The following is a 16,292-nucleotide window of genomic DNA, read 5'->3' as shown; positions in this document are numbered from 1 at the left end:
TTGAAATTGAGGTAGTTACCTCTATCTCTTGTAGCTGGTCCTTCAGCCAGACAGCCAATTACATCACAGTTAAATCCACAGACAAGAGTGAATAAGGCGCAAGGCCGCCCTGCTTTTGGTACGGATTTGGAATCAGAATATCATGAGTCATAGCCTGCTTTTTTGTGACTCTGCCCCCTCTATTCTTGAATCCCGAACCACCTCCCAACTCTCCAGGGCTGATAATATGACATTTAATTTGTGTTCCCCTGCATGAGCGAATATGTTTAGTAACATTTTTATTTTTAAACAAAACATTTAACCCGTTTTTGACTTTTGAAACAATTACCTCCTCTGGGAAGTAGGAGAAAGTGTTGTGTTGTGAGACTCGGTACATAATCAGTGAGTATATCATGTTTACATGTCCATCCCATGTTTCCTAACTACATCCCAGATGCCCTTTGCCTCTTCCTCATCTAGTTTTTGGTTTGGCACCTAACAGCTTTAACAGCCCAGCTGAAACATCTCTTAAACAGAAAATAACCCATAGCTTATGCTACTCCAAGGCAAAATGCATAGTAACATGCTTTCCAGTAAGTGCATCAAAAAAGGTGGAAAAAATATAAATATTTGCATGAAGGCTAAAAGTAGATTCAGCGGCTGCTCATTTAATCACATCTATAAAAAATCAAATGAAAAGCTCAATCTTTTTCTTTCCATCCTGGCCTGAGCTTTCCCATCATTTCTGTTTAAACACCTCTGTCAAGAACTCCCAGAACAGTCCAGTTCATTACCTTCATGACAGCTCCAGAGGTTTTTTCTTTCTCCACAGCTGTCATAAGAAAGTTGTTCAGTAGTAGATCAAAATACCATTGCATAATGGCAGCCCCTTTTAACTAAACGTAAACTAAGGACCATTTAACTTGTATAAAATTAAATTATTGGGGGTAACACTAAGTTGGCGGTTTTTTCCAATGAGTTATTCTGTCAGTCAGTGAATGGTGGACGAGTGTCTCGTCTGTCGGTGTGTTTTTCCTCTTTATCCCTGTTGTTCTGTTACTGTACTGTATGTTAGCCTGGGAAATGACTTGGTGATGCCCACTCTCTCACGCCTCAACACATTGCTGCTAGCTCGCTGGTCGACACAGTACATAGCTTCTACTGTACTGTAAGCCAGCGCCATCATCGCCTCACCCTTCCACGTCCTCACCCCCTCCCCTTCCACGGTCTCATCTTCTTGTGATGTCTTCAGTTGCTCTTTTTTTGTGTTTTTTTTACTTTTCTCAGTTTTTGAAGTCTACGAGTAACAGCCAGAGTATCAATGATGATGATGATGATAGTGCATCTTTTGAAAAAATACCAGTAACTTAATACTGAAAAGGACTGTTCAGTGTGTACTTTCTCGAACTATGAAATACAGAGCCATCCTGCCAAAAGATGTATCATCATTGGTTTACTGCTTCCAGGTGTTTTTGTTATTTTTAAAAATTACGTTAGTCATACCTTCTCAATTTTTTCAGTTTGAAAAGCATGACCTATTATTATTGTCCTGAAAAAGCCTGCGTAGTCTGTATATTTAAATCTTTTGCGGCTGTTTTTTCATGTTATTTTGGCAGCATCGTTTTAGGCAGTTTATTTGAATTGTTGCTTTGGTAATTACAGTGGATGAATGAGGAAGGGATGCGGCAGGCTGCAGTAGCCAATCAGTTTGTCCCGCTCAACACAAACCCCAAGGAGGTGCTGGAGATGAGGAACAAGGTAGGATATCATTTTAACATGGACTCTGTCGATTATTTCAACATGGGTTGATTTGGGTCCCAACTCTCTGCCCTACTCCTGTAGTGTGCACTTATACACTGTTCATCATGGATTTAAAGCATTAGGTTGGTGTAAGTGTTGGCTGGAGCGATTTTTCAACAAAAAAATTGAATCCATGAGTGGTAGTGCACACTTCGTAAGAATGGTAGAGAATCAGGATTTCTGTCTTTGTGTTATTCAATGCATGTCTGTGTCTCCGTATCCAACCCCTCTTTCTGTCTGCTACCACCCTCTAGATCCGAGAGCAGAACCTTAAGGACATCAAGACTGCAGGGCCTGAGTCCCAGGTGCTGTGTGCTGGAAGCATGGTGGACCGCTCCTTTGTCCAGGTGAGTCCCTCCTGTGCCCTGCCCCACCTCACAGCCACCAGACAAACCCTGCAAAAATAGCGATATGTGTGCTGCCCTAAATGCTTAACCCTGAGCCGGACCACATTTCAAATTCTTAAGCTTGGTTTGATTGAGTTTGCCTGGAGCAATGGAACAAATATAATAATTGCAGAACTGCAAACCCTGCGCTCAAAGCAAAGGCTAAAAGTATTTGAATGATTTCCAATTTCCAGTATTTGAACCCAGGTCTGATTTGATCACCCACCGCTGACATTTAAGTTAACTTGGTTATTCTTTGATCACAGAAGTTCCGTAGACTTCCTGCTGCGTCTCAGGACGGGTTGTGTCCATCCCCTTTGGTTGATGTTAGATTTTCCTCCTTTTGATGACTAACCCCAACATGTTGTTAGCCTTCAGCACTGGTGGCCTTCAGGTCTGTCAGATTGCTTTCATATGACTTCAGAGTTGAGTTTGCATGTTGTTGGTTTGCCTTCCTTTGACCTCTGGCGGATCCCATTCATAATTTGTTATTGAGGTTTTGCTAGTTTCATTTGAATGATTTTTGGGAGGACTGCTGAGGCCAATGTTGAAGTGTTTGTCTGCTAACCAATGTAATGTGCATTATGTGATCAGATTTTACTATTGAAGGTCTTTAGAAGGACTGAATTGAGAAAGAGCTGTTGGTTTTCTCTTAACCTTTCTTCACTGTTAGTTGTAATGTTTTGGTTTTGCGTGATTTGATAGCGTTAAATCTAGCCTTATGCATTGTATTGGGTGTTTGTCTCTGTAGTTTGACTTGCACAAACTCCTGTGGTGTGTTGCAATGCATGATCCAGAGCCATTTGTTTTAATCATGATCACGCTCGAGACTGCCCAATTCACCTCCCTGAAACAAAAGCTGCGTGTGTGTGTGACTATGCGTATTGTAACAAATGTGTGTTCTCGGACTGGGTTCTGCCCCCCTCACTCAGTTTACTATTGCAGGACGCCCCTCTGTCTGACTGTACGGACACTTTTGCCAGCCTCGATCTGTCAAAGTCCTGCTAAGTTTTAGAAAGGTACTTCCTGACCTTCCATGACCTCTCACCTCTCTTCTGTTTTTCTGTGTGATATCTGGAGAATGTTAGGCAACCGTTGTGGAACATTGCAGCTAGAAATAGAGTTGATGTGATTCCTTCAAGTCACATGTCAGAGAGCCAATTTATTCAACATTGAGATATAAATATATAAATAATGTTCCACAATGTTGTGAATGCGGCCCTGTTCTTCATCGCCCCATATATAAGACTCCAAGGTGAGGTACAAACATTTAAGACAAATTGAATAGGCTATATTGTCCAGACTGCTTTGAAATGCTCCATACTAGTAGTGACGTCAAACGTTAAATTGTGTTTTAGAGCATTTTTTTAAACTCGATTTGGTTAAATGAGTGAGATAATGTCATGGTTGCAATAGTTTGTGAGTGGGAAATGTATGTACAGTTGAAGTCAGAGGTTTACATACACCTCAGCCAAATAAACTTAAACTCAGTTTTTCACAATTCCTGACATTTAATCTTCATAAAAATTCCCTGTCTTAGGTCAGTTAGGATCACCACTTTATTTTAAGAATGTGAAATGTCAGAATAATAATAGTAGAGAGAATGATTTATTTAAGCTTTTATTTCTTTCATCACATTCCCAGTCGGTCAGAAGTTTACATACACTCAATTAGTATTTGGTAGCATTGCCTTTAAATTGTTCAACTTGGGTCAAGCTTTTTCAGTTCTGCCCATAAATTTTCTAGAGGATTGAGGTCTGGACTTTGTGATGGCCACTCCAATACATTGACTTTGTTGTCCTTTAGCCATTTTGCCACCACTTTGGAAGTACGCTTGGGGTCATTGTCCATTTGGAAGACTAATTTGCAACCAAGCTTTAACTTCCTGACTGATGCCTTGAGATGTTGCTTCAATATAGCCACATAATTTTCAATCCTCATGATGCCATCTATTCTGTGAAGTGCACCAGTCCCTCCTGCAGCTAAGCACCCCCACCTCATGATGCTGCCACCCCCGTGCTTCACGGTTGGGAGGGTGTTCTTCAGCTTGCAAGCCTCCCCCTTTTTCCTCCAAACATAACGATGGTCATTGTGGACAAACAGTTCTATTTTTGTTTCATCAGACCAGAGGACATTCCTCCAAAAAGTATGATCTTTGTCCCCATGTGCAGTTGCAAACCATAGTCTGGCTTTTTTATGGCGGTTTTGGAGCAGTGGCTTCTTCCTTGCTGAGCAGCTTTTCAGGTTATATCGATATAGGACTTGTTTTACTATGGATATAGATACTTTTGTACCTGTACACATTTTTTGGGGTCTTGGCTGATTTCTTTGGATTTTCCCATGATGTCAAGCAAAGAGGCACTGAGTTTGAAAGTAGGCCTTGAAATACATTCACAGGTACACCTCCAATTGACTCAAATGATGTCAAATCAAATTTTATTTGTCACATACACATGGTTAGCAGATGTTAGTGCGAGTGTAGCGAAATGCTTGTGTTTCTAGTTCCGACAATGCAGTAATAACCAACAAGTAATCTAGCTAACAATTCCAAAACTACTACAAGTGTAAGGGGATAAAGAATATGTACATAAAGATATATGAATGAGTGATGGTACAGAGCGGCGTAGGCAAGATACAGTAGATGGTATTGAGTGCAGTATATACATATGAGATGCAATTGGTCTATCAGAAGTTTCTAAAGCCATGACATTTTTCTGGAATTTTCCAAGCTGTTTAAGGGCACAGTCAACTTAGTGTATGTAAACTTCTGACCCACTGGAATTGTGATACAGTGAAATAATCTGTCTGTTAACAATTGTTGGAAAAATTACTTGTCGTGCACAAAGTAGATGTCCTTACCGACTTGCAAAACTATAGTTTGTTAACAAGAAATTTGTGGAGTGGTTGGAAAAACTAGTTTTAATGACTCCAACCTAAGTGTATGTAAACTTACGACTTCAACTGTATATCCTCTTAAATTTACATGTAGAATTATTTTGCCATATTAAAGTGCCAATATGTAACTTTTTGGGCGATCTGATCAAATTCACATAGAAATGAGTTATAGATCTGTCATTCTTATTGAAAGCAAGCTTAAAAAGCAGTCTTTGTTCTATGTGCGCTAGTTCTATGCATCCCGCTCTTAAATTTAATTTTTGCATCTTACTTTCGGTTTTGTACACCAGCTGAAAATAAAACATTTTGGGTTATGGAAAATATATTTCACAGCAGTTACACTCGCATTAACATCTGCTACCCATGTGTATGTGACAAATAAAATTTGATTTGGTAAACTGATTCTCCACACACTCAACTTGCTTGTTTTGTCACAAACTGAAATTAGGCTAACTACTCATATTTCAGAAACCAGGACATGGCGGACCAATTTCTGCATATTGCACCTATTTTAAGTGATTGTATATTGCGCTAATTTCCCTAATGTGGGCAGTTTATTACTACTTTACACAAGCTTGCATTTTCACTCCATAAAATATAGTGGAATTACACATCCTTTTTACCTCAGATTGGTGATGTTAATATAAACGTTTATAGTCATCACAATGACGAAATGTATTGCTTAAAACAGATCAATATCATTGGTTTTGTACTGTTGATTTTGTCATGGGCTGGGTTGAGCAGGACTTGCAACGCAGAGTTGAGGTCGCTGGCCACACCAATGCATGGATTTGATAGTCAAACTATCACTTAAATAGCAGCTAACCATTGTCATTGTTGATATCCTATGCTGCGTCGTGATTCATTTACGTTAACTAACAGAAAAAGTGGTCTGTTCCTTTTTCCGCGATGGCAGCCTCCCGAAATCAACAACCGACATTCCAAAATCAAAATGCAACACTTAAAAATACAAATTGTCCTCTAACCAGTGATGTACACATTCCCAGATTCCGTGTGTTTTTGGGGTTGTTGAGCTGTTAGTTTGAACAGGACGTGCGATCTCTCACTCTCGCGCAAATGACGTGATATCGATATGAGACGTCTACTGCAGGTTGTTCTCTAATCAGTGATATCTCCAGTTTCCATGCGTTTTTTGTCGTTGTGTTAGTTTCAACAGCGCATGCAACCTGATATTCCCCCCTAATTGATACGAGTGATTTTATTGTCACTTTTCAAAAGGGTTTTTGGTGCGTGTGCAGTTTATATGGTTCTCGTATACAAGTATATGATTACTATTCTTTCTAAAAATTATCCTCTGCCATTGTTGCAACCCCTATTACCAGTCTGTTCAACCTCTCTTTCGTATCGAGATCCCTAAAGATTGGAAAGCTGCTGCGGTCATCCCCTCTTCAAAGGGGGGGACACTAGACCCAAACTGTTATAGACCTATATCCATCCTGTCCTGCCTTTCTAAATTCTTCGAAAGCCAAGTTAATAAACAGATCACTGACCACCTTCTCTGCTGTGCTATCTAGTTTCTGAGCTGGTCACGGGTGCACCTTAGCCACGCTCAAGGTACTAAATGATATCTTAACCGCCATTGATAAAAGACAGTACTGTGCAGCTGTCTTCACCGACCTGGCCAAGGATTTCGACACTGTCAATCGCCGCATTCTTATCGGCAGACTCAACATCTCAAATGACTGCCTCGCCTGGTTCACCAACTACTTCTCAGATAGAGCTCAGCGTGTCAAATCGGAGTGCCTATTGTCTGGACCTCTGGCAGTCTATTCTGGTACCACAGGGTACGATTCTCGGACCGACTTTATCTCTGTATATATCAATGATGTCGCTCTTGCTGCAGGTAATTCCCTGATCCACCTTTACGCAGACGACACCATTCTCTATACATCTGGCCCTTCTTTGACACTGTGTTAACCAATCTCCAAAAGAGCTTCAATGCCATACAACACTCCTTCCATGGCCTCCAACTGCTCTTAAACGCTAGTAAAACCAAATGCATGCTTTTCAACCGTTCGCTGCCCGCGCCCGCCCGCACGACCAGCATCACTTCTCTGGATGGTTCTGACTTAATATTTGAACAACTAACAAATACCCAGGTGTCTGGCTAGACTGGCCAGGTCGCGGTTGTAAATGAGAACTTGTCCTCATAACTAGCCTACCTGGTTAAATTAAGGTGAAATCAAAAAAATATATTTTAAAGTAGAATACACAAAGTGCAAGTTCGAGATTTGGTTGGGCATCAGTAGTTTTTCTCTTGTTTTGACAGTCACTCAGTTAGCAGCGTTAGCTAACAATTTTTTGATTTTGTAAATTAGTCTAGCCAGATACCTAAACTTGTTGGGCACGTGCCCAGGGGCCCGGACATCCAGGGGTCCCCCATTTGATTTTGTTACTCACTCTCACTCAGATCATTAACATGGCAAAATGTGTAGAATTGTAGGAAATTGGCTTTAAAACTGCAAAAATGTATCTCTGCCCCATGGCAAAATTAGTAGAATTGAATGACATTTGTTATAAAACTGAAAAATGGTCTCTTCCCCAATGCCGAATGCATAGAACTGCAGAAAATGTTCTTCAAAACGTATATTTTTCTGTCCGCTGTCAAGATAGGGGCCACAAAAAAAGGGGGGGAAGCAGCGACCACATCATTTTCAACTTAAGTTTTAGGAATATAAATTTGAACTTTCAACATTAATTTCCAATGTTATTGTACTTAACCAGGTAAAAAAGTCCAAAAACTTGGTGCAATTGATTTATTTTGATGATATACCAGAAATCACCTAAACAGGTTTGACCTGCCAAATACTAGTATTAACATACTTAGAAATTCTCAGTGTTGGCATTGATTAAAAAAAATTCTGACAATATTAATTTTGTGACGCACAACAGGCCTGTTCTTTAGCAACAATGTGTCCCTTCCTGTCTGAACCACTAGGGAGAGCTGGTGACAGCATCTAAGGCCATCATAGAGAAGGAGTACCAGCCCAGAGTCGTCATCAACCAGAAAGGCCCCAACCCCTTCAACAAGCAGTTTGACCAGGAGCTGGAGGAATACCGCAAGGAGGTGGAACTCAAACAGAAAGGACCCGATGGTAAGACCTGTCTCCTAGATCACCTCTTGGGTCACGTTATACCAACTCAGAGAAGAACAAACTGCACTGTTTATTCACCATTAAACCCTCTTTTCTCCATTAACTTCTAGTAGTAGCAGCAGTAGTAGTAGGAGCAGTAGTAGTAGGAGCAGTAGCAGCAGTTCCCGACGGGGAATTGGTTTGCAATATACAGTTTTAAGAAAGAAATGACAATGGCAGAAAGATACAGAATCACAATATGTGGGGTATGAGGTAGTTCTTCACAAAGCTCCTGGAGCCCACAACTCATCACAGAGATCCAAATTGTTGTTGCATCATTCATCCAGTACAGGGTGAAGGGTACTCCACAGCCAGGACACAGCTCCCTTCACCTGGGCCTGGGGAGGGAGGCCTGTCCCCCTCTACCTCCCCACAGAAGCCTGCACTGAAGCCAAAGCCCCGCTGTGTCCCAGAGAAGGGACTGGATGTTTCAGAGACCCCCTCCACGGCCACCCCTACCACCACCACCTCTTTCCCCAGCCGAGACACCCTGACACAGTCGGGGGATGGTCAGGAGAGCCCTGGGACGTCCACAGGGTCGGGGCCCAGGGCCTACGGCGGAGATTCCCACCCAGAGTCTCCTCACAAGGATTTTCACTGTGCTGTGCTGAAGGCCCTCAGAACCACCAACACAGAACTGGCTGCCCTCACCCTCCTTGAGGCTCCAGGTACTGACTGACTGCAGAGTGATTCTGGCCTGCCCTCCGTTCTGTATTCTGACACTGGAGTCCCTTTTCTGTCTCTCCGGGGTTGATCCTGTTCCCGTCCTACCCACTACTTTAGCCCCCTCCAATCCTCAAACCTTGTCTGTCCTCTGCCTATGCCCACTTCTTCATGATGAAGGTTGCAAAATGTCCAGGTTTTCCATAAATCCAGGTTGGAGGATTCCAGGAATCAGCAGGGAGGATATCCTTGAACTGGGAAACATCCCACCAGGATTTCTGGAAAACCTTGGAATTTAGGGAAAGTTTCCAGAATTTTGCAACCCTCCCCCTAGCATCTGATCTGAATCATCTCTGTTTAACCAATGGAATCCAATTGCTGATTGTTGCTGGCCAAGGAAGCCTTCCCCAAATGAACATGAATGATCTCTAATCAGTCCTGGGCAAGAGACTCTTCCTCATCCTCCTGCTCCTCCTCCTAACATGGACCTGTTTTCCTTTTGGGGTTTGTAAAGGTTTTACTACTAATCATCTGATTGGCGTCTCCAATGGAAGAGGTTCCTTATCTGGGGTGAAGGTGGAATTATGTGGGTCTTGTTGCCATTGTGGGCTTTATTACTTCTGCAGTGTCGTGTGCAATATCCTATAATAATAATCAATGCCTGTGTTCTTTTCTCCTATGTTCTGTGTGCTGTTTTTATATACTGTATGTGGTGGTGTAAGGGTAGTACTGTATTACACTAATTTCTCTGGGTTGTTGTGTGTTGTTTTGAATGAACCCTGTAACTGACAATCCTCAATCAAAATCAATGAATGAATGCATTGCTCTAATCTGACCAGTTGACAACCTTCGTCTTTTCGTTTGTGAAGTGGACTTTTAAATTAAGTTTGATTTCCTCCCTAGATGCGTTACCGGAGCCTGAAGAAGAGGTGAAGGGTCAGAGTCAGACCTGCACGCCCCCCAGCACCCCTGTCAGAGCAGAGGAAGGTTAGTTGGCCTAGGGGCTTCTCCTGGGCTACTACTGGGTGTGAGGCACCATGGTTAAGGGTCAAAAACAAGGAATTCAAGGGTTCCTGTCTGTTTTTCTTTGATGTGGTCTAACATAACTATAGTTGCTTTTGAAAGTGATGTTTAATGTGTAATAACAGGCCAAGAGGTTTGAGACTAATTGAGTCAATTGGGGTTAATTGGGTTATATGGGAAACAAACAAACCGTAAGATCAGAGGGGTATACTACAAAGTAGGATCAATGAGTTAGCCAGCTATCTTGGCTAAATGTTCTGAAATAACATTTCAGATGCACTTGAAATGAACATGGTCTGTCTCATTAATAACTCAACAACAAAAACACATATCTATGTTCATCTTTCTTAATGAACCAGAAAATCTATTGTTATTTCTGGTTGTTCATCAAAGTTAGCTGGCTAAATTATGGGTCCTGATTTGTAGTATAACCCTCATGTAGTGGAAAGTTCAGTGTAATTCAGGGTTTACATTTTTGTCCAAGGAATATCCTCTTAGATTATGATTCCTCAAGATCAACAGAGCGCTACAAATGGGTAATGTACCAAAGATAGCCATGACTTTTAGAGCGGAGTGAATTTTTCTTACATGAGATTAAGATTGAAGTGCATTCTGATCATTTTAAGAAAGTATTTTGTTTTATTCTCCCTCTTGGTCTTTATTACTGTTGGATTACATCTTTTAAAGTCAGCAGGAGAATGCCCAATACAGTATAATGACACTACTGGTTGTAAAAACCATAAAGTACATTATTTCCCAGACACTTCTTTGCCATGGATTATACCATAATAAAGAATGAATGCATCGAGATCTATGGAGGCCTGCGAGGGACATAGTTATCCTTCCTCTGATTTTCTGAAGCCAATACTGTGCTTCTTCTAGCATCTCCCAGTATAAACCATAACAAGTGTGTGTTCTTTAGGATGGGAAGTAGAAGGGGATTGTCTACTAGACCAATCACAGGTGTAATCTAATCAAAGATGGTTTAACACTTGTTAAATATCTTACAATACCCATTCACTTCTCCATTCTCCATCTTTTGGAGTCTTGTTAAGAATATGGATTTTTGTTATTTTTTTCAATTTAATTTCTCCTGGTGTTTCTCCTAATTTCATTTGGATTTTTCTGTTATAATTTTAACACTGTGGTGGCTGTGATTGACTTGCACCTATAGACGTTTGTTTCTACCTGTGCTTCTTCTTTGTGGCTGCGTTACTATCAGGAGATGGAAATGCTAGAGAGTACCTGTTGCCATAGTAAGTACGTATTGTTCCAACTCACCACCAACCCATGGCTTGTGTTCAAACTATTAACCCCACCGTTCTTTGCATGGATTCACTCATCCGACTCTTCCTCGTTCTCTCTCTCTCTCTGTGTCTCTGTGGCCCCCTGGGGTTGAGTATCTATTCCTCCTCACTTTGGTCCTTGATTTCCTGTTCTTTCCCTCTTATTTCCTTTTGTTGCCAGGTGCTATTTCAGAGGTCCTCCCTGTCTGAAATGACAGTATCTCTTAAATAATGAGATAGACTGTATAGGAAGTGGTGTTAACATCAATGTTCCTAGCCAGCGACAGTGGAGAGATCTGAGATAGACCCAGCAACAAATCTCTTTTTAGGTCATCTCTTCCTTCCCGGAGTTGACCTATTGTGAACTTAACCTTTTTGAGTCTTACATGGGAACATCTTATTTTAAAACTATATGAAATCATAAGTACCTGCATTAGAATTTCCATTAATAAAATACATGAAACAGGTCATGTATATTGCTATTATAATGTATTGAATGTTTTTGTTCCAGATGAGACCAACCTCTAGTATATACAGCTCTCCTGTATTTTAGTAGTGTGGCTGTAGTAGAATACATCATTTTTTTTTCGCTTTGCTAAGTGTGAGGCTTGTTTTCTGTTGGCTTAGCAGTAACATAAACAGCTTCCTATATAAATTATTTGTTTATCTTAGTGCTGTGTTATGTTTACCCCTCATCAATATTCAGAGGATCTTCAGGGGTTAAATGGATAATCAGTCTGTTGTGTGTACCTGCTGTTAATAAGAGTTAGAAATACAGTATATTGTCTGTGGCTTGTATGCATGGTGAGGAACTCAGACAAACAGCGGACAGTGGCTGTCTTGTGCTACATTGACTGCACAGTTTATACAGAAGCATGAAGATGAACTGTACTTAATCCCACTGCACTGTATAGTTTATATGCACATGAATTTGATATACAGTGCATTCAGAAAGTATTCAGACCCTTTGACTTTTTCCACATTTTGTTTCGTTTTCCTCATCAATCTACACACAATACCCCGTAATGACAAAGCGAAACAGGTTTAGACATTTTTGCAAATATATTGACTCGCATCCTGTTTCCATTGATCATCTTTGAGATGTTTCTACAACTTGATTGGAGACCATCTGTGATAAATTCAATCGATTGGACAGGATTTGGAAAGGCACACACCTGTCTTTGTAAGGTCCCACAGTTGACAGTGCATGCCAGAGCAAAAACCAGGCCACGAGGTCAAAGGAATAGTCCGTAGAGCTCAGAGATGGGATTGTGTCTCCATTCTTTAAATGGAAGAAGTTTGGCTCCACCAAGACTCTTTCTAGAGCTGGCCACCCGGCCAGACTGAGCAATCAGGGGAGAAGGGCCTTAGTCAGGGAGGTGACCAAGACCCCGATGATCACTCTGACAAAGCTCCAGAGTTCCTCTGTGGAGATGGTTGTCCTTCTGGAAGGTTCTGCCATCCCTGCAGCACTCAACCAATCAGGCCTTTATGTTAGTGGCCAGACGAAAGCCACTCTTCAGTAAAAGGCACATGACAGCTCGCTTGGAGTTTGCCAAAGGGGCGAAGGTTCACCTTCCAACAGGACAACGACCCTAAGCACACAGCCAAGACAACGCAGGAGCGGCTTCGGGACAAGTCTCTGAATGTCCTTGAGTAGCCCAGCCAGAGCCTGTACTTAAACTCGATCCAACATCTCTGGAGAGACCTGAAAATAGCTGCCCATCCAACCTGACAGAGGTTGAGAGGATCTGCAGAGAAGAATGGGAGAAACTCCCCAAATACAGGTGTACCAAGCTTGTAGCGTTATACAAGAAGATTTGAGGCTGTCGTCCCTGCCAAATGTGCTTCAACAAAGTACTGAGTAAAGGGTCTGAATATGTAAATGTGATAGTTGTTGTTTTTTTATAGATTTGCAAACATTTCTAAAACCCTGTTTTTGCTTTGTCATTATGGGGTATTGTGTGTAGATTGATGTTGAGGGAAAAACTATTAAATCGCATCTACTGTTTAAAAGCTGTAAGGGCCTTACCCTTCCCTGGATGTTATTTTAAGCATTAAGTAAAAGAGCTGTTGAGCTTTGCTTTGTGAAATGGTCAGCGTTCTTCTCTGAGTCTTCAATGTAACGCTTTTGTGGTCCGAGTCTTCAATGTCTAGCTAGGCGGTGGTGATGGCCAGTTGAGCTGATGGTGTTATTCCGCAGCTGAGGAGCATGTCTTATTGATTCTGATTCTACGATTCTAGTCTTATTGATTCTACGATTCTGCTCTGCAGACGTAGACTGTTTTCATGGTTGATATAGATATGTGTTCGCGACTAGCTGGGCGACAGAATAAAGACTGAATGATGGCAGGAGAAAATTGGATATATCGCTGTTGTGGATTCATCTGTAGCCCAAGTGAGAGTAATGGGAAATGGCTAATGTAAATAGTTGAATAGCAGATTTTAAAAGCTGATCTCATATCTGCCTTGACACGTGGTCTCATCTGTATTACAGCTGCTTTGCAGGCCCTGTAAATGAACCGTTTCCTCCCATCTAATTAGATCTTCTCCGCCCTCCCCTGCTCTCCCGCCCTCCCTCCCCCACAGAGCCCCAGTCGGAGCGCACCTATAAGTATGAGAGTGACCAGGCTCCACTGAGACAGACCCTCCCTGACCTGAGCCAAGACGACGAACCCTCCGCCACCCCAGCCCCCACCCTCCCCGCTAAAGACCCCACTCCTGTCCCTCCCGCCACCACTGAGGGAGAGGGGCCTGCTGACGCTTCCGCCGCCGGCAACCAAGACTGTGAACAGGACGGTGACGAATATCTCAGCAAATCACCTTCCAAGAAGAAGAAGACGTTCCGCACTCCCTCCTTCCTCAAGAAAAACAAAAAGAAGATGGAAGAAAAGGAACAAAAAGCAAAGGAATCGTAGATGAGACCTCCGCCTGCACACCCCTCTCACGCTTTGTAACCCTTTGCTTCCCCTTGAGTGAGCCACAACCCACAATTTGATGTTGATGCTTTTTATAATTTGTTTGTCTGGCATTACAACTTTGTGGGCACCTCCTAGTGTGTGTGCTAATTTTATATAAAAAGGGTCGAAATCACTTACGAAGTTGCTTTCATTGGTGAATGACTGTGCATTAAGTCTGGTTCAGTGTGGCTTGTTACGCATGCTGTCTATTTAGGCCCACTACTTGGAGTGAGCAGTGCATTTTTATTTTCAAATTATGATTATTTTGTAATAGTTACTGAAACTCGATTAACCACTACAATGTTTTGGGATTGTATCAAGGTGTGTGTGTGTGTCCTCCCCCCCCAAAAAAAAAATGAAAATAAGCTTTTACTCCGGCATTTAACTGGTGGTAACCGATTCAAAATGTATGAACTGCATGGTTCTAATTTCAGATTTCTAACATTTCTAACATTAGCGTAAAATCTGTTCACTCAAACATGGGGTCCAAGTTAGGTTTCTCTTGGCCTATGGCCCGTGAGAACTCAAATCATGTCAAGAATAGCATAACAACTCTTAATCTGAATTTGACATTCTGTCACTCTCGTACCTCTTCCATCAACCAGGGTTTAGTGGCACCTGGTGAGAGGGAGGACTGCTGCTCCAATCACAAAGACACAAACAAACGGGACCTAAGAGGACAGATACAGTACTAGACAGAATACAAATGTATTTTATATAGTTAATGATATAGCTATAGTCAATTTATTTTGTTATTCAAAAAAAATCTTAATTTAGCCATTTTCACTTGCTGTGAGAGCACTGTGAACTAAAGCACCACAGCCTGGACTGCTGTTTTTTAACCGTTGCTTTTAGAGGAAACAGTAGGTCAGCCTGGATCCAAACTGAAATTCAAAAATAACAATTCAGGCTGGATTCAGGCTACCGATAAGTATATAGGGAATGTTGGAATACAGTTGTTTTGAAGCCACATCGCACCATTTTAACACTGCATGCATGATCAGTGACCACACTGCAATGGACTACTCTGTGAACCCCCTCTGAAATTAAATAACTGTCTCAAGAAAACATCTCGCTTTCAAGTTGCATTCAAGATACTGGAGTTCATGTAATCTATCTGTTGGTGTGATCTTACAGCCTGGTCCCAGATCTATTTGTGCTGTCACACCAAACAATGGTAATAGGAATGGACGAAATTAAACATCTGGGACAAGGCTAGCGATCTTACACCTTGGCTTTTTTTTTTTTAAGTTGTCAGGCAGAGGGGCATTGATACCGGACCAATGTCATGAATGAATCCCACTTGCCTGTGAAGCTTGGTTTTAGACCACTATCAAAACCTAGCCTGGTCCCAGTTCTGTTAGTGCTGTCTTTACCAATGGTATAAAGGACCATAGGAGTTGGCAAGATGGCACAAATGGATCTATGACCAGGCTACTATCAACCTGGTATATTACATGATTGATACAAGCTGAGGACATTAGCCTGTTCCCTGAAGAACCGCATGACATTAAACTAAGGCCTTGTATTGTTTGTTGTCTCTACATTATGACTGTAACTCCCTTTTACTTATTGTTAGTATTATTAGCACAATAATAGCAAAGTCCTTAGTCATTTCTTCACTTTAAGTCACTTAGAATTGTTTTAAACTTGCAGCTAAGCTGTTCCCCCATTACACAAATGTGTAATTCTACCATTTATAGACTACCATCTCTTTTTCACTGTACTGTTTCTTTTTGTTCAATCATTAATAAAAATCCTTCCTTCAAACAATTCCAAATGATCATTTTTGCCAATACTAGTAAATCTTGAGTTGACGTTTCATCAGCAGAACAATACTTATGGTATTACTCGCTGATATTAGTACTACACTGAACATAAATATAACCGCAACATGTTAAGTGTTTCATGAGCGGAAAAAATAACCCAGAAATGTAACCTATGCACAAAAATAGCTTATTTCTCTTGAATTTTGTACACATTTGTTTACATACCTGTTAGTGAGCATTTCTCAATTGCCAAGATAATCCATCAACGGACAGGTGTGGCATATCAAGAAGCTGATTAAACAGTGTGGTGATTACACAGGTGCACCTTGTGCTGGGGACAAAAGGCCACTAAAATGTGTTGTGTGACAAAACTGCA

The 16,292-nt window shown here is 41.4% G+C and overlaps 1 protein-coding gene across 7 annotated transcripts in view; it reads left to right on the top strand.

The window, feature by feature from the left end:
- Nucleotides 1-15,920, top strand: part of LOC115127576 (alpha-adducin-like) — a 49,630-nt gene extending 33,710 nt beyond the window's left edge. For 3 of the 7 annotated variants that reach the window (XM_029657192.2, XM_029657185.2, XM_065017652.1), the window contains 6 exons: nucleotides 1,642-1,737; nucleotides 2,034-2,126; nucleotides 8,020-8,176; nucleotides 8,503-8,883; nucleotides 9,782-9,865; nucleotides 13,777-15,920. In XM_029657192.2, the coding sequence (XP_029513052.1) occupies nucleotides 1,642-1,737; nucleotides 2,034-2,126; nucleotides 8,020-8,176; nucleotides 8,503-8,883; nucleotides 9,782-9,865; nucleotides 13,777-14,105 (1,140 nt within the window). In that variant the 3' untranslated portion in view covers nucleotides 14,106-15,920. Of the gene's footprint in view, nucleotides 1-1,641; nucleotides 1,738-2,033; nucleotides 2,127-8,019; nucleotides 8,177-8,502; nucleotides 8,884-9,781; nucleotides 9,866-11,123; nucleotides 11,162-13,776 lie in introns of all 7 variants that reach the window. The other 4 variants (XM_029657224.2, XM_029657200.1, XM_029657208.1 and 1 more) reach the window with 3 other exon arrangements.
- Nucleotides 15,921-16,292: the final 372 nt, after the last annotated feature.

The sequence above is a fragment of the Oncorhynchus nerka genome, linkage group LG4, assembly GCF_034236695.1.
Source record: "Oncorhynchus nerka isolate Pitt River linkage group LG4, Oner_Uvic_2.0, whole genome shotgun sequence".
NCBI classification, from domain to species: domain Eukaryota; kingdom Metazoa; phylum Chordata; class Actinopteri; order Salmoniformes; family Salmonidae; genus Oncorhynchus; species Oncorhynchus nerka.
Note: the sequence above shows the minus strand (reverse complement) of the source record. Positions and strands in the feature narration are given on the sequence as shown.